General features: G+C 46.1%; 9 protein-coding genes across 9 annotated transcripts; 5 read left to right on the top strand and 4 right to left on the bottom strand.

Annotated features, from left to right (window-relative positions):
- Nucleotides 1-2,372: 2,372 nt before the first annotated feature.
- On the top strand, nt 2,373-3,520 carry N7495_004373 (C2H2-type zinc finger protein; the record flags this gene model as incomplete). Its single annotated transcript, XM_057207024.1, has 3 exons — nt 2,373-2,821; nt 2,877-3,349; nt 3,402-3,520. The coding sequence occupies 3 exons, from the start codon at nt 2,373-2,375 to the stop codon at nt 3,518-3,520; spliced, it is 1,041 nt and encodes a 346-aa protein (XP_057064704.1).
- A 4,331-nt stretch (nt 3,521-7,851) lies between these two features.
- N7495_004372 (Peroxiredoxin AhpC-type) lies at nt 7,852-8,065 on the bottom strand (the record flags this gene model as incomplete). The annotated part of the gene is given in 2 exon segments (XM_057207023.1): nt 7,852-7,985; nt 7,996-8,065. 2 exon segments carry the CDS (start codon nt 8,063-8,065, stop codon nt 7,852-7,854), a joined length of 204 nt encoding a protein of 67 aa, XP_057064703.1.
- A 1,594-nt stretch (nt 8,066-9,659) lies between these two features.
- N7495_004371 (NADH-quinone oxidoreductase subunit D) lies at nt 9,660-11,206 on the bottom strand (the record flags this gene model as incomplete). Its single annotated transcript, XM_057207022.1, has 3 exons — nt 9,660-9,697; nt 9,751-10,471; nt 10,535-11,206. 3 exons carry the CDS (start codon nt 11,204-11,206, stop codon nt 9,660-9,662), a joined length of 1,431 nt encoding a protein of 476 aa, XP_057064702.1.
- A 414-nt stretch (nt 11,207-11,620) lies between these two features.
- Nucleotides 11,621-12,867, top strand: N7495_004370 (DNA-directed RNA polymerase core subunit RPC40; the record flags this gene model as incomplete). Its single annotated transcript, XM_057207021.1, has 3 exons — nt 11,621-11,665; nt 11,717-11,821; nt 11,890-12,867. The coding sequence occupies 3 exons, from the start codon at nt 11,621-11,623 to the stop codon at nt 12,865-12,867; spliced, it is 1,128 nt and encodes a 375-aa protein (XP_057064701.1).
- A 397-nt stretch (nt 12,868-13,264) lies between these two features.
- N7495_004369 (NEDD8-activating protein UBA3) lies at nt 13,265-14,714 on the bottom strand (the record flags this gene model as incomplete). The annotated part of the gene is made up of 5 exons (XM_057207020.1): nt 13,265-14,016; nt 14,070-14,366; nt 14,420-14,499; nt 14,552-14,557; nt 14,611-14,714. Coding segments are annotated over 5 exons (1,239 nt in total), but the record flags the coding sequence as incomplete, so codon positions are not given.
- A 653-nt stretch (nt 14,715-15,367) lies between these two features.
- Nucleotides 15,368-18,525, top strand: N7495_004368 (telomere length regulation TEL2 family protein; the record flags this gene model as incomplete). The annotated part of the gene is made up of 5 exons (XM_057207019.1): nt 15,368-16,163; nt 16,222-16,557; nt 16,620-16,706; nt 16,758-17,997; nt 18,057-18,525. The coding sequence occupies 5 exons, from the start codon at nt 15,368-15,370 to the stop codon at nt 18,523-18,525; spliced, it is 2,928 nt and encodes a 975-aa protein (XP_057064699.1).
- Nucleotides 18,526-18,676: 151 nt separating this feature from the next.
- On the bottom strand, nt 18,677-20,948 carry N7495_004367 (Sec1 family protein; the record flags this gene model as incomplete). The annotated part of the gene is made up of 4 exons (XM_057207018.1): nt 18,677-20,167; nt 20,221-20,432; nt 20,634-20,829; nt 20,877-20,948. 4 exons carry the CDS (start codon nt 20,946-20,948, stop codon nt 18,677-18,679), a joined length of 1,971 nt encoding a protein of 656 aa, XP_057064698.1.
- A 357-nt stretch (nt 20,949-21,305) lies between these two features.
- On the top strand, nt 21,306-22,620 carry N7495_004366 (putative plasma membrane SNARE protein (Sec9); the record flags this gene model as incomplete). Its single annotated transcript, XM_057207017.1, has 2 exons — nt 21,306-22,508; nt 22,561-22,620. 2 exons carry the CDS (start codon nt 21,306-21,308, stop codon nt 22,618-22,620), a joined length of 1,263 nt encoding a protein of 420 aa, XP_057064697.1.
- A 438-nt stretch (nt 22,621-23,058) lies between these two features.
- Nucleotides 23,059-24,565, top strand: N7495_004365 (uncharacterized protein; the record flags this gene model as incomplete). Its single annotated transcript, XM_057207016.1, has 2 exons — nt 23,059-23,107; nt 23,160-24,565. The coding sequence occupies 2 exons, from the start codon at nt 23,059-23,061 to the stop codon at nt 24,563-24,565; spliced, it is 1,455 nt and encodes a 484-aa protein (XP_057064696.1).
- Nucleotides 24,566-25,461: the final 896 nt, after the last annotated feature.

Here is a 25,461-nt window from a genome sequence, read left to right as displayed (position 1 = left end):
TTCCACCCGACAGTTAGTTTGATTCTCCTTTGGGTCTGGACCCAAACTCCTAAAATTCATGCAGAAAAACTGATCGCCGAGTCAAATCCCGGTTCGATGCTAGTACATCGAAGCCTAAACTCTGTCAGAACAACTCCGTTGATACTGTGCCGTAGTTTGTGTTCCAAGGGTTGTTAGAGTAACATTAGATCTTGATCATTTCTTCTTCACTTTAAACTTCCTTCTCCATGTGTCCAAGACTCAATGACCCACGCTCTCTGTCGAAAAACACGGCCCACTAACCATGGATCTGCATGGATTGGGTTTTTTCTGGAAAACTCATCGAGATGGTTGGAGCTCCCTGGTTCTTGGGACGGGAGTGCGGAGAACTGGCACAGGGGTACTCCAACTCCATGGTATTTGTATACTAAGGTACCTCAAACTCGGGAGTATCAGATTTGTTTCTAGTGACCATGGACTTCCAAGCCTAAACTTCTTCCAAGTTCCCCTGATCCTTTCTTTTTTCTTTGCTTGGCATCTGGTTAATTATTTATTGCAATAGCCAATTAGTTATACTATCTATACAGACACTGTCACATTTTATCCCCCAGGGGAGGCAATATATTGCCTCCCCCGCTGAATTGAAGTGTATCAAAGTTAATGAATTAGAGTGTATCAAAGTTAAGTCAACTATAATTCGGGGAACTTTGAATATTGAACATTGAACCTGAACCCTGGAACATTAACCTTAGAAATAGCGGAGGCCTTCAGCCTCCCTCGGCAAGTCAACCAGAAAGTTTGTCTTGCCACGGGGGAGTGGAGATGTGATGCACCAGTAAATTAATACTCAATAAGGGTTAGAGGCATCTGTATAACCTCGGTCCATTTTGTGATGTGTCTATCCCCCAGCCTAATGACATATGTCATTACTTCTAAAGATTACTTAGAAGTTAGTTATTATATGACAATGCAATAGAAAATTCGCGAATGATATGACATACTAGTGGGATTGGGGCTAAATGATGTTCATTCAATTATATTAAATAATGGAGTGGAGATCAGGTGCACTGTACTCCGATGAGGTAAGCTCAAACTCTTCAAACGTCATCACATTCTTATCAAAAAAAGGGGAGAATGTTCAGACTATTGATGGGTTTAATTTGATGCACTCGTTTTTACCGCGCTAAGCTATCTCCAGCCCGTGTCGAAGCCCTGTGCTTAAGTGCTTAGGTTAGGGTGATTAGATTGGAAAAGTGGAATCGTCACACTTTCCTTATTTGCTTGAGAGGGTCCATAACCCCCACAAACATCCAATCATGTCCTATTTTGGTCTGGTTTGCCATCAAAGTCCAAAGTAGCCCAACCATACAGGAAGGGGTTCAAGCTTCAATTCCCCTCTTCTTTACAGATGGAGGCTTTTGGACATGTCAAGTATTCGAGTACTTTTTACTATGATTATTATTTATTATTTATGATATATTTGTTTTCCCCTGTAGATACTCTGTATACCTCTACTCTGTACTGTATGTAGCCCCAGAACGGGTATACCCTTTCCCCGCTACTTTGAAACACAGACCGAACCCAGGTCGTTGCATCGTTCCCTTTTTTTTTTTCTCTCTCTTTTTTCTAGTTTTCCCTTGACCTTTTATGGAATTTAATAATATCTTTTTTTCAAAAAATCATTATTTTTCTGTTACATTTGCCCTACTTTAGTCTAGTGGATTTGGAGACACGGCAGAAGACGGACCAGTCATGTTTAGTCTGTGCGGGGACATTCTCCTATGTTTTATTTCCTACTATTTCTAAAATCCATAATTCATAATATTGGACTAGAAATAATAGAGTAGTATCTAGATGCTCCATTCCTCAGCCTATCTAGGCAAGGAGAGTTGTTTAATAGCAAGTAATAGTCTCATGTATGGAGTAAGTATATTTAAAATTAACAGGAGGGTCCGAGGAACTGGTTCCCGTTAAGGAGCCTTAAGGAATTAGGAAAATAAGAAATAAGAAATAAATACCAAATCCTGCAAGATAAAAATAAGGCTCCAGAATGAAGTAAAATAAGTAAAATAAGTAAAATTACTGTATTATTTCCGCAGATCTTTTGAGACGGCACGTCGTCAGTGGCACTTTGAGAGTATCGTGCACATCGTATATCCCTTCTTAAGCTACGCCGATCCCCTTCCCCAGACTGTTTCTCTTTCAAAAAAAATTAAAGATCTTCCGCTTATCATTTGTTTCACTTTACCTTCACTCACCTTCTTCACCTTGAGTCGATCATCGAATCTACTCATTCACTTTTCGAACTTCTCTTCGAAGTTCCATCCCTATCTCTATTCCCACTTCTTCAGGGCGCGCGATCCATTCGCAACACGCTGCCAACCACCTTCTCCATGACGATGGTCATTGAAAATCAGAACCGTCCTTATGGCGGCATGGGCTTCGACACTGTCTACCCACACAACCCTCCACAATTCACAGATCCTTGGGCTACCGCACACACAACTTCCCATTCAACACCTCCCGTCTATGCGACTGCCATGGGCAACACAACCATCCCCATCAACACTGTCAAGCAAGAGGAAATGAACCGATCAGCCATGTCCATGCCCTACTCAAATATCCCAGTTTCGGCTCCATCACTTGTCCCCGCCAACAACTACACCACGGGCTACGGCCCTGAAGTTATGGGCATGCAGCACGAGGTGCCGCGCACCGCCCTCGACCACACCCCAGCGTACACAACTGCTCCACCAATGACCAGCTATGCCCCGGCCACCTATGCGCCAGTCAGCTACGCTCCCCTTCACCCATCTCAAGATACCCGTCGCATTTCGCACTCGTAAGCTTAACACAGCTAGAAAACGGGCAACTAGAAATATTCTAACCTTTTCTAGTGATGGTCGCATGTCTACGGCTCCCGTTCCCACTCCCACCTTTGGCGATGCCCTCGACGCAAGCCGAGGAATGGTCGCGCTAAGCCAGGACTTGACTCCCCGAAATATCTACGGTCCCAGAGGCACACGAGGTTCTACCGATTCATACGGTTTCCCCTCGACTCACTCTTCCGCCTCGTCGATCTCATCGGGCAGCAATTACCCTTACTACAGTGCTTCCGTGGGCTCAGTCGATTCCTCAGTGACAGATTACAGCTCAACGACCTCTGAGTCGTACGAGTCGCGCACTCTCCCCCGACCTACAAGCCTTTTGGCCGGTAGCGCACCGCCTGGACCTCAATCTATGATGAGCCAGTTCAGCTCCAAGATGCCGTCAAACACCCAGAAGAAACACAAGTGCAAGGTCTGCGACAAGAGATTCACTCGTCCGTCTTCATTGCAAACTCATATGTACAGCCACACTGGAGAGAAGCGTAAGTCAATCATTCTTACAATCACCATCATAGATACTAACTTTTTTTGCAGCATTTGCGTGTGACGTTGAAGGCTGTGGGCGACACTTCTCAGTGGTCTCAAACTTGCGTCGACACAAGAAGGTTCACAAGGGCGAGAAAGATGTTGGCTCCCCCGATGACGACGAGTAGATTTTCTTCCGACGTTCTCGTCGCTGATGAGAATCATATTCACCCTTTTCATCATGCGATCTTACACACCAAAAGATACATCCTCGCCCGAGCTATCTCCTCCCACCTATATATCTCCTTTCTCCCGCCGAGCGGATCGGACAACTGCGTTGTCTATAACTCTTTTTGCTGTTCGGCTTCCTCTCTGTACAACAGTTTGGACTCTCCATTCTCATTTTATCTTGTGCTCCGATTTCTACAAGAGTAATGAGGAAAACGGAGAGAGCCATATGCGTCATCTTCTCTTTTTTTCAATCCCACTTTATGACTATAGAGGTACCGACTGGTTTGCGTTCCTGTGTTCATCTTTTTCTTTCGCTAGACCTGGGAGTCTCGTTTTTTTATCCTCTTTCTTCTCTCGATACCAATGGGTTTGTGATGATTCGATGCTTGTTCTATCTTTGTCTCTTTTGTCCTCTTGTCTTGGGCTTTCTCTTTTCCTCACATTTGTTTCTTAATATTCTCCTCACCTACACCTCTGCATACAGTCTCCGCATGGTTTAGATTTTTATCCTCTTCTTTCCGGTTGGTTTTGTTTAACCCTCTCTCATTTTCTTTTTTGTCTGGTCCTGTCGAGGAGCTAGTCCTCTGTTTCCACCGCGTCTGCTGTGTTTCAATAATTACACCGGATGTGTAATTTGGGAATTGGTGTTGATTTGATTGATACCCGTGGCATTGGTTCGAAAGCATATGTTTTCTTTTTTTATTGTTTTTCCTTTTCATCCCAATTCCAAATATCTTTGGCGGAGTCTACACGGGGTGTTTGGTCTATGATTTTCATTATCAGGGGCAAGGACTCGTGTTTTTTCCACACTACAGTCGCTATAATACAGATATTGTCTAATCCACAATTCAGCACTTTATCAATATGTTTTTTTCAAGTACTAGTCGCCAAGATATTGCACATCTTCATCACAACTCGTTTACCTAGCTAGGTATTGGGGTAGTGTGCCTGTTAGACTTGGTCTAATAACAGGTATTAAGCCAACCCACGTTCAAGCACCACGCTTAGAATTCAAAGATCAATGATTCCGGTCCTGAGATTCTAGTTCTGAAAACGCGGTAAACAATTCAGCCCAGTACAAAACCACTACAAATCTGCAGTCTCCAGAGGAATCCTCACTAGCGACTAAACAATACCCAAGTATCAACTAACAAGAGTCTAGTTCTTCGTCCAGGCCTAGAAATCCTTAACCCAACCATCCCAAACAAGAGATTTGAATCCCACCCATCCACGCGTACAGTACATGTATCCCAAGTCGGGTACCCACCGCAAACTAGAGCAGATGAACCCTTGGACTGATCCCGAACACCCCTGGCCATGTTCACTTTCATTCAGTGTTCTGTTCTGTAACCTTCAACCTGTCCGGTCCCCTGCATACATTTGCCGAGGCTTCCCATGCTTTCAAGTACGGGTTGATACTCAAGTACGCAGTATTATTGTACTACCTGTCACTGTTACCGGATCCAGCCTGGTTACTAATACTTTATACTCTATATTCTCTTCACACGGAGGTACATGTACTAGTACTGGAAGGTAGGAGTAAAGTAGCCATGTCGGTAGCCGGTTTTGCGTGAGAATGTCTGTTCTGTTCTGTTCTGTTCTTTTCTATCGGCCCACACATGTACTGCTGCGTTCTGGACCCGCGGTTGCTGGCGGTTGCTGGCATTCGGGTGGCTTGGTTGAGATTCCGGTTAGGTATTGGATTATAATTTAGGTCGTTAGAGGCGGGTTGTTGCTTAGGTTTGTTTTTGATGGAAAAGAATTGTTTACCTAGGTAGGTACGTATGCTGTGTGTGTTGAACCTACACAAGTAGCTAGGTATCCTCGCGAAGGAATTCGACACTTCCAAGGTACTAGGTACCAGAAAGGTGAACTAAATCTCAGGAAGAGAGCTATTTAAACCAAAATGAAAGCTAAATCTTTTGATCGGGTTATCTAATCTATGAGTCCTAGCTAGTGGTATAAACTAAGGAACTTGGCTCAATGGTCTTCCAGATCAGATTACGATTTACACTAAGCGTCACTGTTTTTCTAACCGCATGTACATGACGATGTACAATATGAAACGAGAACGTTGAAGCCCATGAAGCATCTCGTCGGCTGAGAGGTTCTGACTCGTATATCCTGTGTAGTCCTTGGCTAGTTTTTTTCATTTTCACTCATCGACCCTCGGGCGAGTGATGCTTGATCTTTATAGTCCATCCACGGACGACGCTAGAGTGACTGTCCAGATGCTCACAGGCTCACACACTTTTGGAGTAGTAGTTGGGGGTGGCAGATGGATAGTTAAGCCACACTACGTATCTAGGTAGTAAATACATGGTCAAATCTGTGAAGTCGAAAGTTTTCCACAAATCTAGGAATTGACCTTACCACTGCTCTTTTGGGCACCATCGTCATGCAATTGGGAGATTTTACTGGCGCGAGTGTACTACTTAGCCAAAGGTTCTGTCATGGACAATCACTCCACTCAGGGTTTTTCCATAGCCCCTGATCTATTTCGTGTTGAAATACAGGACAATATCGACCCCATAGTCAATAAGTCGACAATGGTAGCTAGAACATCCGAATGTAGTGTCACGCTAAGGGCTTTGTTATCTTTCAAGAATTGTCAAGAAAAGAGACTAGGAAAGTACTAGAAATCAAAGGAGTATCATGGTTATGAGCAATCTCCGTCTGATCAATTAGAATTACGTTTAAATGAAAACTCTCGTTGTCCTAGCTGTCATTAACGCTAATTCCCTCGTGTAGGCTCGCTGTGGTCAGCGAAGTCCACCCAGATCACCTCTCCTCGCGATTCTTCCAGGCTGCCCAGGCCCTCGAAGTTAATGCGGTGGCTTTCGAGCCCCTTGGATATCGGTTACAGGATCAAGAATCCCATAACACCCAAACACGAGAAGCCTTCATGGAAGTGGACTTGACAGTAGATCCCAGATTTTCAGGCCGCATATTGACTGCCATACAACGCTACTTCGCTAAAATCGACGAAGTCACTACGGTAATTGAATTCCTGCGATTCCAATCGCTAAAGCTGCCTAACGGTCCATCAATATACACCAGACCCGCTTAAACTATAGCCCAAACTCCTAACTTCTAGTCTCTAGTTTGGATACCCTCCGATCACAGTTAGCATGTGACAAAGAGGGGATAGAAACTCTGCCATACTCTGCCAGATCCGCCGTGGATTATCAAGCCCTATAATGGTTGGCATGATCTGGGAGTCTCTGGGGTGGCCGCCAAGGAGGGCTTAGTTTTCGCCGTGGAGAGAGTGGCCAAATATACAGCCTATGCAGAGACGAGCCAAAAGAAACGGAGACCCAATGGTAAACGACTGTGCTGACTGAGAAATATTGCGATGGGCCGGAGGTAGACTACAATTCTCAATATGAGACAACCGGATTTTCTAACAGTGGATGAAAGTGCAAACAACATATATGAGCCCATCCCTGCCACTAAGGCTACTTCAGGGCTGTCAGGATCAACCAGATAACAACCGGCGCAGCACACAGTGCCCAGGTGTAGTTCTCAAGATAGCTGGTGTCGGTCTCAGAAGCAACTCAGTATCGAAGCTGGCATGGAAAGTCAATCCGACTGGAATAAAGCTCAAAAAAATCTCAGGGGAATCTCATTGTCAACCAGAGAGGGTTTTATAAGCCTCGTCATCGGTTAGTCGCTGAGTGAGATGAGGATCAAGAGTATTCGGGATTCTGGAGGTAGGAATATTCTTGGGAAAATTATGAGCTATCTTATGGTGCTCGTAGTGAATGATAAAATTCACTCCTAATGGGCCTCCTTGATGCATGATGGTGAAAAGCAGAGTATCATCGTAAATTCGGCATTGGCTTGTGGAGTGAAGTTTGTACGGTAGATTTTGAGATCCTATGTTGGTTCGTGATAGTCAAGCCGGGTACAAAGCCTTTGTAGTAGATTTTTTGCAAGCTGATGAGATGATTATTTTGTCGTATCTCCTGGCAACTCTTGGAAAGAGTTGTGACATCATAGTAATGGGATGCTAGAGAGGTAGCTTCGAGTAGATATAACTCAGTAAGGGAATTAGCATGTCAGGTAAATTATCGTTTGTCACCGCCCGTAACAAGATAGTAAGACACGGGAAAATGATTGAGCTGCAAAACTTTGGGCTTAGAAAAAACACTGATCGTCAATTTAACCTTTTAAAGTTTAAGACCTATAGATCGACGATCTCCTAGAATCAATTAGAATCCTAATCAAATCTTCACATTTCACACACATGAATCCAATCGATTCGTAATATTGCAATTCCAATCTTTTAGATATCGGTAAAGCGGATGTAAGGGTTGACCTCACGAACCTCACGGAACTTCCTCTTCACATCAGCGGTAGAGACAGACGGGGGGCCCAATAACATCATCCCCAGTCGGCCAATCGATAGAAGTAGTAAATCTATGCTTACCAACAGTTTGCAAAGAGTCGATAACACGCAGAACTTCAGCGGAGTTGCGGCCAGTCGAGGCAGGAAACATCATGGCGAGACGAATCTCCTTACTCGGGTAGATGGTGAAGAGAGCGGATAGTGAAGATGATAAACTTCTTGTCAAATTGTTAAGTCATGCTGGTCAATCATATTATACAGGAAAGTGACCTTGCAATAGGCATCGGCGATGAAGGGGAACCGCACATCAATCGAGCCAACTTCGTTGACGTCCTTGATCCACTCACTGTGCAAGCGCTCTGATAGAAAATATTAGTTTGGAACTTTGAAGGTTGGAGTTTGGCTACTAATGAGACCAATCATCTTCATTCCGCGCTTTTCAATCCATTCTTCAGTTTCGCAAAGGCGCCCAGTTCGGTCGTACACACGGGAGTAAATTCCGCTAGGTGCGAGAAGAGAATAGCCCAGCTGTTGCCGATGAAGTCGTGGAAGTCAATTTCATCCTTTTTTGTGAGCGCCTTGAGGTTGGGAGCTACTCATTATTGGCATCGCGTCATAATAGTCAATCTCTCGAATGAACCGGTTGAGTAAAGACGCAACCAAGGCTGTTCTGCAGGTGCCGCAAAGAAGCGACGGAAAGCGGGCCACGACCGGAGCAGGGAGAGATTGGCCAATGGAGTAGTTCTTGAAGCAGCTCTGAATACAGTTTGCACGGAATATTGTATTGGAAGCCATTGTTCAGATTTTCCTTCTAAATGTTTGAAGGAGTATATGGCTTATCTCAGTATTTCTGCTATATAGATTTATTTTTAACCTGAACAACAACAAGAACAGCTATGGTAGTTCAGTGGTAGAATACTAGCCTTCCAAGCTAGTGGCCGGGGTTCGATTCCCCGTCATTGCATATTCTCATATCATTTTTTTTCGTTTGTGAATTTTTTCCTATCATTTTATCTCGATTCAGCTTCAGACAATAATTATGAGAATTAAGATTTAGTGCTGGGCAGTAGAATTTAACCTATATCTACTTCCGCAATAAAACACTAGCCACCAGAAGGCGTACCTGATAAACTGCACCTGTCTTGAAATATTCGTGATTAGGCCTGGATGGTCAAAATATGTGCATGACTGGACGCAAGCTTGAGACACTTTCCAAAGATTCTAGTTATTCAAATGAGATTTCTGCCGTGGAAAACGGAGCGAATACCTTTGCGGTCTGATGTCGAGGTTCACTAGACGAGTGTCTGATATTTTAGGTGTTGGTGACGGGTGCATCCAATATCCATATGTGGATTTGTATGTTAGAATATACCTAAGTTGGTGCCCCGGGAGCTTGAACCGCTCTACGAAGAACTGGATAAACCGAAAGAATGTCTCAAGAATCAGTTGTTCACTATACACAGGGCTTATGAGAGAAAGAGGAAAAGGAGAAGAAAAAGACAAAATAGAAAGCGGGACATAATAGAACAACGCCATGAGAAGAAAACATGGAGAATTGGTACACTTGGTGCAGAGTCAAGAGTCAAGGGGTCCAAGGTCCAAGGGTGTCATAGAGAGGATGCGCGGGGCATTTCTTCTTGTGATATAAATTCCTCTAATGACACAGAAGACGTCTAAGGAAAGGGGATCATTTCAAAGGCTTCTTCCTTTTTTCCGTTTTTAATTATTTGCGTTGCGAAGGTGTTTTACCGGTCAACTTCACCGAACACCAGATCCATGGTTCCTAGTGAATATTAGCATTGCGAAAAATGAAAAAGGTCATGGAAAGATACGCACCGATGATAGCGACAGCATCAGCCAAAAGGTGACCACGAGAGATCTGGTCAAAGGCACCTAAGTGGGCGAAACCAGGAGCACGAATCTTGCAGCGGTAAGGGCGCTCACTGCCATCACTGACAAGGAACACACCCATCTCACCCTTGGGAGCCTCAATGGCAGAGTAAGTCTCTCCGGGGGGTACAGAGTAACCCTTAGTGAACAGGAGGAAGTGGTGGATCAGAGCCTCCATGTTCTCCTTCATGGCAGCACGGGGAGGGGGCGAAATCTTATAGTCTTCCACTCGGACGGGTCCAGCAGGCATCTTGTTTAGGCACTGATGAATGATGCGGAGAGACTGGCGGAACTCCTCCATACGGCACAGATAACGGTCGTAGCAGTCACCGTTGACACCGACGGGCACGTCAAACTCGACCTGGTCATAAGCGTCATATGGCTGCGACTTGCGGATATCCCACGGGACACCGGAGCCACGGAGCATAACACCAGTAAGACTCATGTTCAGGGCATCCGTGGCATTGACAACACCGACACCTTGAGTTCGCATCTTCCAGATACGGTTGTCAGTGAGCAGTTCCTCGGTCTCGTCAATACGGTCACCGAACTGGGTGGCCCACTGATAGATGTCGTCCAAGAGACCAAGGGGAAGGTCCTGCGAAACACCACCAGGGCGGACATAAGCGGCGTGGAGCCGGGCACCGGAAACTCGTTCATAGAACTCCTGTTTTCACGTAATCATTGATCAGCCATTGCACATGCTGATAAGAGGGTATCAGATACTCACCATGAGCTTCTCACGCTCCTCGAAACCCCACAGGAAAGGAGTCAGGGCACCAACGTCCATTGCGTGGGAGAGGATGGACATAAGGTGGTTCAGAATACGGGTGATCTCGCCAAACATGGTCCGAATCCACTTAGCACGGTCTGGGATTTCAACGTTCAGCAGCTTCTCGACGGCGACGGCAAAGCACTGCTCGTTTGTCATCATGGAAACGTAGTCCAATCGGTCGAAGTAGGGCAGAGCCTGCATATAGGTCTTATACTCGATCAACTTCTCAGTACCACGGTGGAGTAGACCGACGTGGGGATCGGAACGGACGATCTCCTCGCCATTGAGTTCCAGAATCAATCGGAGCACACCGTGAGCAGCCGGATGCTGAGGACCGAAGTTGACGGTATAGTGTCGAATCTTGCGGTTCACCTCCTCAACCTCAGATTCAAGAGCAGCAGCCTCAGCATACTCAGAATCAGCCAGCCCCTTGTTAGCCAATGCGGTGAACAACGGGTCGGTCGGAATGAGTCGTGTGGCCTGGTAGCCTGTAGCCTCAGCATGGCGACGAGGAGCAGTGGTAGTTATGGAGCGGGAACGAGGCACAGATGTGTTGAACAAGTTGGAGGGGCGTAGACAGAGCCTTTTGGGCGCATTGCCCGCTAGGCGAGCAAAAGAGACGGACATGAGGGAAGATGAGAGGGAAGATCCAATGGGAGGAAGAAAGACGACTGGGCGTCAGTCCAGGCGCATTCAATGGTAGGTGGATATTGGGCTCTGCGGTAAGGGAAGCCTGCCGTTGAAGATGAAGATGGACTCGCGATCCAATTTGGTAGGGTCACGTGAGGAGCTTTCCCGTCATCAGGCGCACGCTGGTTGGTCGGTCAGACTACTTATAATGCACCTACGCTAATGATGTATATGGATATCTGCATAATAAATTATTAGTCAGCTCGTACTTTTCAATGATCATTGAGTACAGAATAGACGGGACATTCTGCTCATGCCTCAGGCACCAAGAAAATACTTCGAGAAATATTTCTTATCGCGATCGTCGAATTTCTACTTTCAACCTCTTTTACCTCCACCACTCTCCCCACAATGGCCCCTCTTGTTCCCTCACAGGAGGAGCTGCAGCGTCGTCGTGTAGGCACAGATCCCTCCCATGAATATGCTGGTTGCTCACATTATTCCCAGATCATCGGCATCAACGCAGAAACTGTCACTAATATTCCCTCGACTGATTTTCCTGGCCATTGGCCTGGAGAGTCTAATGGATGGGCGCTAGACCAATTCAAGAATGTACGTGCTAAGCATGATATTGTCTATCACGTTTACCCGGAGTCTTTACTCACCACTAGTGCCTACAGGATTTCAAGGTCGAATACCACCGCAACGACCCGTACGAGGCCTCGTTTTCACTCATTGGACTGGACGCTGCTGTCGCAAATGCCTTTCGTCGCATCCTAATGGCCGAGATTCCCACACTGGCCATTGAATATGTTTTCATTCACAACAACACATCCGTCATCCAAGATGAGGTGCTCGCACAACGATTGGGCCTGATTCCGCTGAAGGGCTCTGTGGAGGGAATCAATTGGATGCACTGGTTTCCTAAGCCAGCGGAGAATGCTGACCCTGAAGCTGAGCCTGAAGCTAGTGACTACAACACGATCGTGTTGCAACTCAATTTGGAGTGCACCAAGAACCCGAATGCCGCTCCTGGAGAGGACGATCCTCGCAAACTGTACAACCACGCTCACGTATATGCAAAGGATCTTAAGTTTGAACCGGTTGGTCGCCAACCTGAGTTCTTTTCTGGCGATGGAGCCATCCAGCCTGTCAACCCGGATATTCTCATCGCGAAAATGCGACCTGGCCAGAAGATCGACTTGGAAGCGCACTGTACCAAGGGCATTGGTGCAGATCACGCCAAGTACTCCCCCGTTGCCACTGCTAGTTACCGTCTTATGCCTGTCATCAACATCTTGCGACCCATTATCGGAGCTGATGCCAAGAAGTTTGCTAAGTGCTTCCCTAGCGGTGTGATCGCTCTTGAACCTATCACTTCCGAAGAGGCTTCGCGCAGTGGAAGTGGATACGAGGGACATGCTGGTGAGCAGAAGGCTGTTGTGCGGGATGCATTCAACGACACTGTTAGCCGAGAGTGCTTGCGTCACGAGGAATTCGAAGGCAAGGTGAAGCTAGGACGGATGCGCGACCACTTCATTTTCAACATCGAAAGCACAGGGCAGTTTGAGAGCGATTACCTCTTCCTAGAATCTGTCAAACTTCTTAAGGCGAAGTGTGCCTCGTGGAAGCGTGGTTTGGGTGATCTGATGGCATAAGGCCGTTAGTAATATCATGTATGCATTTAACTGGCGTTGGATTTTCTCAGCTTTGTTCGTTCTATTTACGAAAAGTTCCAAGGTTCGGTGTAAAATTTGGCTTTACGAGGCCGGAGGAGGATATACAATTAGTGTTAGAACTCAAAGGACCGACCGTGTCTTTTAATTCTGTCCAAGTTGGAGCTACATATACCTAGTGGACCCGAATTTATGTCGTGTAATGCCTAGGTACCCTGGAGGTAAAAAAAAAATAAATAAGAATGCATCGACTTACTACATACCTAAGTAACCGATCAAACAGATGCTGACTTCAACGCGAGTTGGATTCCATCAGTAACCCTTCCCAGATCTGTGGCGACATAGCTCACAGGGGAGAGCATGTTATGCTGACCTCGGATTACCTGAAACTCAAGATATAACGGAAATCTATAGTAAAGGCCGGATCACTGACCGCAACCTCTTCGCCTTCCTCGACAAGCTCGCCCAGTGTGAGCTGTAGATTTGGTCGGGTGTGCTTTTCCAATTGAGGTGGGAAACGCTGGTAAAGGGTTTTCTCGCCTGTTCGCAAGCTGGGCTTCTTCAGTTGTGCTACCGCGCTCTCACCCAGAGTTTCTATGAAGTCACCCAGTGTCATCTTGGGATCGATGACCATCTTCTTGGCAAGATTTCCACACACGGGGCAATCAGGGCTCTTCTCCGCCTGGAATGTGTAGGTGTAAACCCCCTCCTCGCCAGCATACATCATATAGTTATCCAGGTATGGATTGCATGCAGTAGCAATTTTAAGAACCTCGGATGTTGTAGACGCGGCAATCATCGCATTAGTCGATGCAATGGCTGGAATAATGTTCTTCACCACGCCCTGGGTCATCTGGAAGGTGACTCCATCAATGTGGAAGTTTTGCGCCCGCTCAAGAGCAACATGGTACACCCACGAGATGTGCTCCATGTCGTCACCATCAAAAGTATCATTCGGCCGCTTTTCTTGCCATGCGATCTGATGGGCCCATTCAATACAGTGCTGGGGTTGACGTGGAATAGTGGCAATGGTGCATAGAGGCACTGCTTTACGAGGAGCATGCATGTCTAGCTGGCACTCAATGCACGATGTTAATGTAGGGAGGATTACACGAGCCTGGCCCTTGAATCCTGGGGTTTCCCCGTTAGTTATATCGTTATCACAAAGGAAATCAAACAAATACCTTCTGTTCCACCGTCGACCAGAGGCTTCAGGCTCTCTGGATGATCCATATCGACCATATCGACTAATGTAGAGTTGATCCAGCGACGAGCCTCAATGCTGTCCAGTCCACAGACGATAATCTTGAACTGCATGTAGTAATCTTCATCCTTATCTTGGATCTTGCCAACGTAAGGAGTGATCTTCACTCCCTTGACACGCCTTTCCACAAAAGCGGCGGCAATCTCAGCTTTCGGTTTGCCAATATCAGCTTGACGGAACAGAAATTGACGGTTAAGATTCGAGATATCGATGGTGTCTAGAAGTTTTGGTTAGAGTCATGTTGCGATAAGACAGACCGGATTGATATACCCATATCGATGACATGGATGTCTTTGAATCCTGACAGCGCAAGATTCTTCAATATTTCACATCCTAGTCCACCAGCTCCGCTACATCAATGTTAGCTAATGAAGAGATATCACTGCAATCAAAGAAACGTACATCACCCTAAATTTTATATTAGCTTAGCTATACATAAATACTGTCAAAAAGAAACTTACAAAACCTTTGAAGTCTCCAGATGTCCAATAGCTTCTGGGCCAGAGCCAGGAATAAAGTCTTCGGTAAAGGGGCCAGGTTTGGACAACACTTTGTAAAGATGCTTCCTGTATTATGTATTAGCATGGTGGAAGATGATGGCCCCTGTAGATGGTTTTTCTGACCATCGATCGAAGTTCTGCCGACCTGGCACCAGGGTACTGTCTAGGTGCATTTTGAAAATTCCACAAGGTACACTTGTAAATTCAGTGTGATTCAGTCCTAAACTTAGTCCTCAATATCAACGTCTTACTGGGATCATTTAATACCCAAGATGAATTGTGAGTAGTTGATGAAATTAAAGCAGTTTGGGCTTAATCAGTAGATTATAAAAATCAAAGGTATAATATGTTGTCAGGGGGAAGATAAAGATGTTGGGATGGACGATGATGATGTTGATGATTAGAACAAGAGATCAAATTGTGGCCAAGATGCATATGGTTCACCGCCCACTGCTGCCTGATTTATTTGCATTTGTGTTTCTGGGTGTGTGAAACTAACATTAGCTATAAACCATTGAAAGTCCTGAATTTTGAGTGCTATTACTAGTATTCAGTATACTTCTATAATTTACAGTCTCAATCAGGGAAGAAGAAAGTGGAAATACAAAAAATTATGTAATATTCTGCCCCTCCATAAATAAGGTCACATGATATGTCCATATACAAGCATCCACAAGCATCTTGGAACTCAACTTTGTCGCAACCCCACACTAACATTATGGATGATCTTCTAACTGCTGGTCAGGTTGTCAAGAGCGACTCTGATCCTCTCCTTGCCATTGCATCAACCAAAACTCTTACAAAACCTACAGTGGACTTTGCTCATGATCTGTCGACAAATCAGATTATTGAAGTGCTCAAGTCCAAGCCTAGTCTTGATGATCTTTCTACAGCCCTGGAGGCGATTGATCCATACAAGAAATCTCAGAAGGTTGATTTTGACATGCGAGTTCCTTCAACCGCTGCTACACAAATCCTACAAATTCTTGTCATTACCACCATTCCAGATCACTGGGAGTCTTTAAACGCAGAGAAGAGAAACACGAAATTAGCAAAGATTCGGGGATCTTTATTAAGATCCCTGAGTAGCATTGCTGGCATCAATGCCATTCTGAATCAAATTCGATCCATGCTTTCGGCTGCTCGCGCACCAAACTATTATCAGAGTATCCGTGATTTGGTTTCAATTCTTGCGACTCTGATGGAGCCAACAGATTTCCTCTCGCGTGCTTTCGCAGAGCTTCAACGAATTTCTACCCCTGCCCAGCGCCAAGTCGCATGGAATCAAATTGTCTCGCTTATCGCCTCCAGCAAAATTCTTTCCGTGTCAGCAGAGGCACAGGCTTTTACTAATGATCCTGAAGCGAATTACTCTTGGGTTGGAGACGGCGCTAGCTATTCGTCCTGGCTCGGTGCCAGTATTTCCCATTTGATTTCACGCCTTCAGGACGACAAAAGCGACTGGAATTTGGTGGCTTCTTTGACGGAACGGGCATTGAGTTTGGGATATCCAGGTAATTCCTCTTGTCAATTTAAAAGACTGTGGACATAATTTGCTAATCACTAAGATAGCGATCTTACTTCGTGGGATTTGGCTGCCCTTACTTCGTGACAAGGCAAACTTTGAACCATTCGGATTGCTACTTGACAACTTTCGAAATTCTAAGGTTCTCGCGCTCCGAAGAGTCCTTTGGGATATAAAGAATAGGTACCTTTCTACATCTCTTGAGAGCACATCTATCACCACGGAAGCAGTTTCAGGGGTGGCGGCTTTGTTGTTAGCTATCATCGGAGACCGACCGTTGTTGAAGAGTGATATCTTGCAAAGTCTCGCAGCAAAGGAGCCTTTCCAGAACACGTCACTAGGTTTGAACCGGGCTATTCTGGCCACTTGCGATGAGGATCATGGTATGTGCAAAGAAACCAAGGAACGTTCGTAGCAAGATCGACAAGTTGACGTTCATCAATAGACACACTTAAATATTTGCTTTTGGAGCTTCTCACGCAATTTGGTGAAAAACCCAATATTGAACGCAGGCAACAAAACGACCAAATTTGTTAGTTGAAAACTTATCTCATGAGATACTTGGTAAACTAATGCAATACAGTGATGGCACAGCTTATTCTCCTGGTAGCAGGTCGACTCAATCGACTCCAGAAATCACAACTGAAAGATGTTGGACGCTCCAAGGCATTTCTTGATGCGGTCTCTAATCGGATTGCCGCCTCTTCCGACAGAGCAAGATTTCTGGGCATGATTATTGGCACGGGAATTTCCGAGCTCATTGAAGAGCCTGGCAAGTCTTTGAAATTTGACCTCAAAGAAATGCAGGGCATTGAAGCTCAGGGTTATCTGAGTCTCACCAAAGTGTATGATAAGATTGGTTCAATTGAATCCATCCGCGATTTGGAAGATGCAGGTGGAATGAAACCTCAACCCCCTGGGGTGCAACGCACCAATACCTCAGATCCTGAGCCATCGAAACCGATCCTTATCAGTGAAATGACGGATGAAATCATCGAGGAGCAAGAAGATTATCCGTTCATTCCCTATGAGAAACCCGACGATGATGCAGAGGATGAAGATGATGATCCAACGCTTGTTCGACGTCAAAAACCAACAGCACCGGTGTACATCCATGAGCTGATCGCAAGTCTCCGGGATAATGAGAATGTGGATCGTTATCATCTCGCTATCACTACTGCCGCACCGTTAATCCGTCGCAAGACTGGATTTGGTACTGAGCTGGTAGAGCATCGCCAGGAACTAGCTCTTACTCTTGTTGGCCTTCAAAATGACAACCACCACCCGCAATTCCACGAGTGTCGTCTCCAAAGCCTGATTGCGTTGATCGTTTCACAGCCACTCCAAATGCCCGACTGGTTTTCCGCACTGTTGTTCGATGGCGATATCTCCCAAGTCCAGAGATCTGCTATCATCACGGCTCTTGGGCTCAGTGCTCGCGAGGTAGCCGGGAATGGCGAAGATGACGCCAAAACCCTGGGTCTTCCAGCTCTGAAGGACACCATGTTCCCGTCCCAGAAACTGTCTCCAGCATTGGATGCCATGTACAATGAGTCAAAGGAGTCCCCTATTTCCGTTCTCACGAAGGCAATGTCGCGTTCGACGCTTCAACCTCTAGCAGCTGACATCGCGGACTCTGCAAGCGGCCCAAATGCCCTCAAAGTGCGAACTTTCTCGTCTCGCATAGAAATTGAGAAGATGCGAAAGCAACGTGATGCCGAGAGACGGAAGAGGACTGCCAAAGATGTCCACAAAGTCCTTGCGGAAGGATACTTCTACCCACTCACTGGCCGATTTACTGCTTCGATGAGGCAGTATTCTTCGTAGGTTGAAAACTTCAATATTTGAACACCAGAACTTTTTCTAACCTGATCTCTCAAAGTTCATCAATCTCAAATTACAACCCATTCGCCGTACCACACATCCTTACACTGTTCCTTCAAACCATCTCTCTTATTTTGAATACAGCCGGTCCCTACACCATGTATCTTCCGAGCCTCACTAATGAAACCCTCTCATTGACTTTATCACTTTACACAAGCCCTATTTGCAGTGACATCACTATCATCTCCGCATTGTTGAATTTATTCTTAACGATCTTAGATCTGAATATCGCTTCTGGTTCGAATGGCGAGGAACGCTTGGTCACTGAGAATGCGGCTCAGGTACTTGAGCTACGCGAGTGGGCATCACAAATTTTTGAAAGTATGCCATCTGGTCAACCTGGAACTCTCGACGATCCAGTGGAGCAAGCCCGAACTCTTTCAGCTGGTGTTATGATTCGTCTTGGTGAAGTAACAGAGCGTTACCAGGGTCGGCTGATGGGTGTGAATTCGGGATTCCAATATTAAGGCTGAGCTGGCCTCAACCCAAAAACCCCAAAAACATATGGAAATTCCAAAAAGCTACATTCCCTAGCTAGATAACGGACAATATTATAATGTATAGTTTTTGAGGTAATATGGTATCATGAAACAATAACCCTAAACTGGAAACCAGGTACTATTTGGCTTCCGCAAAGCCGCCCTTTTCAATAGCGGAGTCCATAATACGATCACCGCTAACAACACCGGTTGTACAGATAATAATTTTGCGACGTGGAGCCTCCTGAGCGGCGATGAAACGTAGCGCAGCAATCTCCGTGAAAGTGATACCTCCAAGGAAGAACACGTAAACTGTCTTCGTGTTGGCATTACCGCTAACTGTCTGCCGCGCACGAATAGCCTTGTCGTCACCTTTCTGGACGATGCTGAAAGTAGACCCGCGTGCACTTTTGGCCACATCTTCGAACCCGAGCCAGCCAGGAGACGCAGCACTAGCAGTATTTACGGACGCGGCGGGTGTGCTGCCCTTGGCGAGGGACATGATGTAAGACTTTTGCAGAATGCATTGCACTAGTCGTACACTGAGGGGAGCAAATCCACTGTAGACATATGATATATCGTTGGGGTCTTTCTCGCTGACCTCTTCGATCACCAATCGTAGATTCTTGCGCAGATATCCGTAATTCGTTTTGGTGCCGGATTGCCCCCCGCCGGTGGGTAGGAGCATTGTTGTTGCAGAGGATCGGGGCTGCAAAAGCTCCATTTTCTCTAGCGCCCAAAATGTAAGAAGTTGTTGAGGTCCATACGCCTGTACGATCTGTCTTTTGAAGCTCTCCAGATCTCTGGGGCGCAGGCCGCCAGACATGCAAGATTCCAGGCACAGTAAGCGAAGCACGCTCTTCAATGGGACATCGCGAGCGATAAGCTCTTCAATTGTTTCGTGCTGATATGTTGGATCAGTACCGGCGGCATTGTTTTGCTGTACTTCTAATATTTTCCGAAATGTCTCAGAGCGCGTGAGACGCATAATCTCTTCAGCGAGATTAGTGTGAATTCGAAGGCTCTGATGCTCCAACTGATAAGTAGGTAGCTTATTCACGAAATCTCGAAGTTCATTTGTTGTCTTCGCAGTATGACGGGTTTCATATTCGTTTTCCAAGCGGCGGGCTACCTTATTCAGAATGTCGCCCACAATGGCAAAGTTAGCGTCTCGTAATTGGTTGAATAGTAAATCCGATGCATCAAGCTGAATCTTTCTTTTGAGCCCTTGCTTAGAATGTTGAGGAGTCTTGGAGGACTCCTGGGCCTGAGGGCCTGGAGCTTGCCCCACGATGCTAGTATCGACATCGGCCTGATTGTTCTTGATACCGACATACTCATCGATCAAGCCTCCATATGTGAGTTGTGTCAGCATGGGAGTAGCAAAGTCCACATCGCGGTCGATGATGATTAAACTTTCTGTATCTGCACTCGGAAGCAGCCCCCGAGCAGATGGATCTGCCAATCCGGAGCTTTCCTCCGCATCAAGTTCTTTGCGCATGCGAAGCAATAGATCTGCTAAGCGACGGGCATTGTCTCCTTTGCCGACGATACGTGGAAAATATCCATGCCTCTGCTGAATTCCCATCAGAGCCTTAGCGGCATGGAAGATGCAGCCGGGATCTTTGTGCTGTATAAAAGTCAATAATGCTTTCTCATGGCTTTTGAAACTAGGAAACGTACGAGGTAAAGATCACTGAATGCATCGTCCAACTCTAAGGATAAAACATCTTGGTCGAGAGGCAGGAAATGAAGTGGGAACTCGGCAATATTGGCATCTCCAATGATGCCAGCCTCTTCCAGCACGACATTGCTGACTAGAGTGCGTCTAGGAGCGAAGTAGATGGAGAACTCATGTTCCACATTTCCGTTGTTTTGCAGACGTTTGATTTGCTCTAAAGTAATGTTAGCCCATACTGATGGCACTCAATCGAAGAGACATGACGGGAAAGAACGCCAAATGAATGAGCTGATCTAGAATCGATCTCGGGCAATTTAACATTCAAATTACACAGATATAGATGATTGGTCTGCATAATAAGGATGACTTCCCATCAAATTGCCATCAGGTCGTCATCGAATCGTGTCCTACGTACCTGCCACTGTGCGAACATGATGCGCATTCTCGCCACGGACCAGGAATACAACATTGCGTTGTGATGAGTCAATGTTTGCATTTTCCAACAAGAAGACTCTGTCTACACCATATTCTTGTAGTACGGAGAACTTGACGAACAGGCCAACTGGGCCTGCCAGCTCCTGACTGATGACGAGGTTCTTCTTACCCCGAGCCTGTACACCATTAGCATAGGCTCTTGGACATTGAGCTCAGTACTCACGCCTTCAAGCAAGGCCAGTAGGTCCTTACGGGCCTTGTCTCTAAAGTAATCAGCATCACCCAGGGGCGCCATTGCTTTAAGGTGGGCTGTGTAGTTAAGGCAACAACATCCAAAAATAACGGGGGCGACCGGTCTAGGTTAGCGCCACTGACTAATTGTACGCGTATGGTCATAAGTGGCCAATTTACCTTAACGTATAGTGTTATCTCGGTAATTACATTTCTCAAAATTACCAATAGTCCTTGGTCTGGAGTTCCGTTCAGGCGCTCCCCTGAGGCGTAGATCAAATCAGCGTCTGAGACCCTTTTCTCTAAACCCTTTTTCACTCTTACAATTACCTTCACTTAGCTACATTTAACAGTCACCCCTGATTCAATATTTCGATCGATACATAGAAATTCGTTGACAAACATCACATTTCTTCCCATCATGGGTTTATTCAAGAAGTCCGATGGCGACGGCGACGACTCGAACCGCCGAGCCCTCTTTGGCTCTCGCTCAAAGAACAAGAGCCCAGCACCTGATTCAAACCCCTACGCGAAAGCTATTCCCACCGATCCATATACAAGAGCTAAGATCAATGCTGGCGTAGCTCCCATGCCAGCCCACGAACAGGCTGCATTGAGGGCTTCCCCCGCCTTGGGGTCAGCACCCCACTCCATTCCCTCTGACAACAAATACGCACCAAACAAGTACGGCAACCAGGGCGGATATGGTAGTGATCGATTTGGTAGTGCTGGTGCAGGCGCTGGCGCATCGCGATCTGGTGGATACGGAGGATTAGGCAGCACTGACCCAAATGACCCAAATACCGGAGATGCTGCCCGGAACGAACTTCTTGGCGGCGCCAGAGATCGTGCTCAACGACCTTCAGGAGGACCTTCAGGAGGCCCACCTCCACCTTACTCAAATGGTCCGAGTGAACAACCAAACTATGGTGGCGGCAGCAATGAGTATAGCATGGCCACATTCCAGGAACGGCAGCTCACAGCCGAGGAAGAAGAGGCAGAGAGCGTGCAAGCTACGAAGCAGGACATGCGTCATATCAAACAAGGCGATGTCTCATCCACACGAAATGCTCTTCGCATTGCGGCGCAGGCTGAGGAAACAGGTCGCACGACCCTTGCCCGTCTGGGTGCACAAGGTGAAATGATCCACAGTGCAGAGGGCAGTCTGGATATGGCAACTGTCCAGGGTCGCCTTGCATCCGAAAAGGCCCGCGAGCTGAACACACTTAATAAGAGTATGTTCGCCGTGCACGTTTCCAACCCGTTCACCAGTGCTTCTCGTCGTCGTGCGCGTGACGAGGCAATTCTCAATACTCACCATAACGAACGTGATGCCCGTGATGGCACCCGCTCTGAAGCACACCAGTCAAATGCTCGTATGGAGAAAGTGTTCCGTGATATTGACCGGGAAGCTGGCAAGCAAGGAAGGCCCAAGAAGGCGAATGTTACTGAGCGTGCCAAGTACCAGTTCGAAGCTGATAGCGAGGATGAGGCCATGGAAGATGAGATCGAGCAGAACTTGGATCTACTCAGTGGTGCCGCTGGTCGATTGAATGGTCTTGCCAAGGCTACTGGCCGCGAGCTTGACGAGCAGAATAGACACTTGGAGCGCATCACTGGAAAGGTTAGTAAAACGGAACTCCGAGCTGTCAATTTCTTACTAATTATTTCCACAGAGCGACTATGTCGATGATCAGCTTGCTATGAACAGGGCCAAATTAGACCGGATCCATTAAACCTGCAGCTTGCAGAGCTGATATGCTTTAGGCAGCTTAGAAACACATTCGACGCGTGTTACGAATACGTGATAATAATAAAAAATATTTCAAGTTCGACGAATAGATTGACAATTTAGCTACGGTGAAGATGCAATAATTTTTTTCAGTACCTAGATATCAGGAAATCTTTGTACTTCCTTTTCTCACTTTCTTCATTCCAAGACTCTATACTTCTTATATATCCATTTCTCCTCCCTGAACACCACTACAAGTACATCTTCTTCCCAAAATATCATTCAAGCAGCATGGGTCAGTGTCCCCCATAATTGTATTCGAAATCACAGTGGATCGCGACAAGGCTACCGTATTGATTGATTATTCCACGTGACTTTGTCCCCTATCTTACAATTTTCTGGATGGAATTAGTAGCAATGAGCAATCAAGTTCGTAACAAAAATGGCTGAGTCCAAAGTAGTGAAGGCACCTACTTTCTTGAGATTTGCAAGTAAGTGACTTTCTATTGGTAGGGTACATCTACAGTGTTGACTATAGAACAGGCCCCAATGAAAGACGCACGATCAGCCGTGAAGATGTTGGATTTTACAACACGCTCACCATAGCAGCAATCTACGAGGCCGCCGATGGAAATCTGGACCTTAATTCATCTCAAACTTTCATTTCACCTCTGAAGCAATGCATAATGAAGCACCCCTTCCTGAGCGTGATTGTCAAGAATAAGGACACCGAAAACCCATTTTTCGAGGCAGTTTCGAGATTAGATCTCAATGACCATATTTCTATAATTGGCGACGATCAGGTCAAAGAGCGTAAAGAGATGGAAAGTATTGAAAATATCCTACCGCCAATACTTGACAGGCCATGGCCTGCTGATATACCACCTTGGCGAATCGTCGTCCTCCCTCTGGCGTCCGAATCTACAGCGAAGCGCTGTTTCATAGCATTTTCATTCTCCCATACTATTGGAGATGGTATGATTGGACATATCTTTCATCATACCTTCGTAGAAGCATGGGAATCGACTGCGGCAGAGTCTTCATTGGTGACGCCTCCGAATGCAGCACTTACAGAAGCCTTCGACACACCAGAAAGGCTTCCAATTTCCTGGGGCTTCCTCCTTAGGCCGCTAATATCTTTGCTATTACCAAAGTTCATAGCAAATATATTTCATCTCCGGGCATCCAGCAGCACAATCGATGCCGGAACCTGGACCTCCACACCCATATTCTACGAGCCATCAGCGAGCGAGAATAGTAGAGTGAGAATACTTGAACTCGAGGGTTCACTAGTCCAAAAGACACTGCAGAGTTCAAGAAACCACGACTCAAAACTCACAGCAACACTACACCAGCTGATCGTCCGAGCATTGAGCAAGGCCATTCCACAACGGGACATCACCAACTTCGTCTCTGGAACAGCCGTTGACATGCGAAAGTCTATTGGAGCGCCAGCTGACACATGGGGTCTTTTCGTGACTGGTCATTACGAGGTCCACCCACGCGTATCTGATACATCGCAGCCGCCGTTGCCAGAGGAGATGTGGCAGGCTGCGAGCTTGGTGACGAAGAAACTCGCTGAATGCGCCACGCAGCTGCAGGATCAACCAATAGGTCTGCTGAGATATGCACCTAGTATCAGGGGCTACACACTGGGCAAACTTGGTTCCCGGAGGGACTGCTCATTTGATCTGAGCAATTTACTTGCCTTTGATGGGATTAGCGATGCGAATAGTAAATGCAAGATCACTAAAATGGTCTTCGTTCAGCCTGGAAATGTGCTTAGTGCGCCGCTTCAGTTTAATATTATCAGTGTGAAGGGCGGTTCTTTGGTTTGTGCTGTTAGCTGGCAAGCTGGAGCATTGGATGTACCACTAGATGAGGAAAAAGCGTTCGTTGATGATATATGTTCATCAATTCGGGCGGACTTGGAGGCCCTAAGGAGTTGATTGGCTTCATTTCAGCGACCTCCGGATGAAAGACTTGGGAATCCTGTGGAAGTCGTATGAAAAAAGCAGAGAAGACAACACTAACAACAGACATGCACGTATATAGAATCTACGTATACCGTATATTCCAAGCAAAAATCTACTTTACAGCAAAGAGCTGTGCACTGATATACTCGATATTCGCCGCAGCCAAGCTACCAGTATTGCTCAGCCAAGCTGCCGGACATACCAGTAGCCAAAAGACGAGGCTTCATTTTCTCCATACTGTTCTGGAAAATCACACTGCCAACCACGAAGGAAGAAGACATGACCAGATGGCGAGAAGATAAGCACCGCAAATCCCGGTATAGCCAGCTCCTGAATGTAATTTAGTAGCAATTGTTGAAATAGCTGTCGCCTTGATTGTTTGATCAAGTGCTGCGACAAGCATTGACAACTGGAGTATATTTTTAGTATAATGGAATATAAGTCGATTTCCATGGGGCTTACACTAAGAGCCAGCATGAACGGGTTAATTCTAAAATGCTTAACAAGCTGGTCGTTCATTTACCAAATAATATCTCCAGCATCTCAAATTTCCAATATTTGACAACTATTTAGGGTTAAGTAGTGGAGACTAGTGCTGTCGATCTTATCGTTGTCTTCATACTCTATTTTGGAGCAGGAACGGGAAAGTGGGCACGTAAATATAACCATAATAAATCAGGTAGTCTAGCAAACAAACGCGATGTTTTTGTTATATTTAGCTTCTAAGATACGGTATTGATCTGTAAACTAAGAGAGGAATGGTACAGTAGATCTCTGAGGTCATTTTGTTGCTATACGCTGGTCCTGTGTTGTAAACTGCCAGTTTAGAAAGATCAGGAGTTAGGAGTCCCCAGAAAGGATGAACCATT

The sequence above is a fragment of the Penicillium taxi genome, assembly GCF_028828555.1.
Source record: "Penicillium taxi strain IBT 34144 chromosome Unknown utg000003l_segment0_segment0, whole genome shotgun sequence".
In the NCBI taxonomy this organism is placed as follows: Eukaryota; Fungi; Ascomycota; class Eurotiomycetes; order Eurotiales; family Aspergillaceae; genus Penicillium; species Penicillium taxi.
Note: the sequence above shows the minus strand (reverse complement) of the source record. Positions and strands in the feature narration are given on the sequence as shown.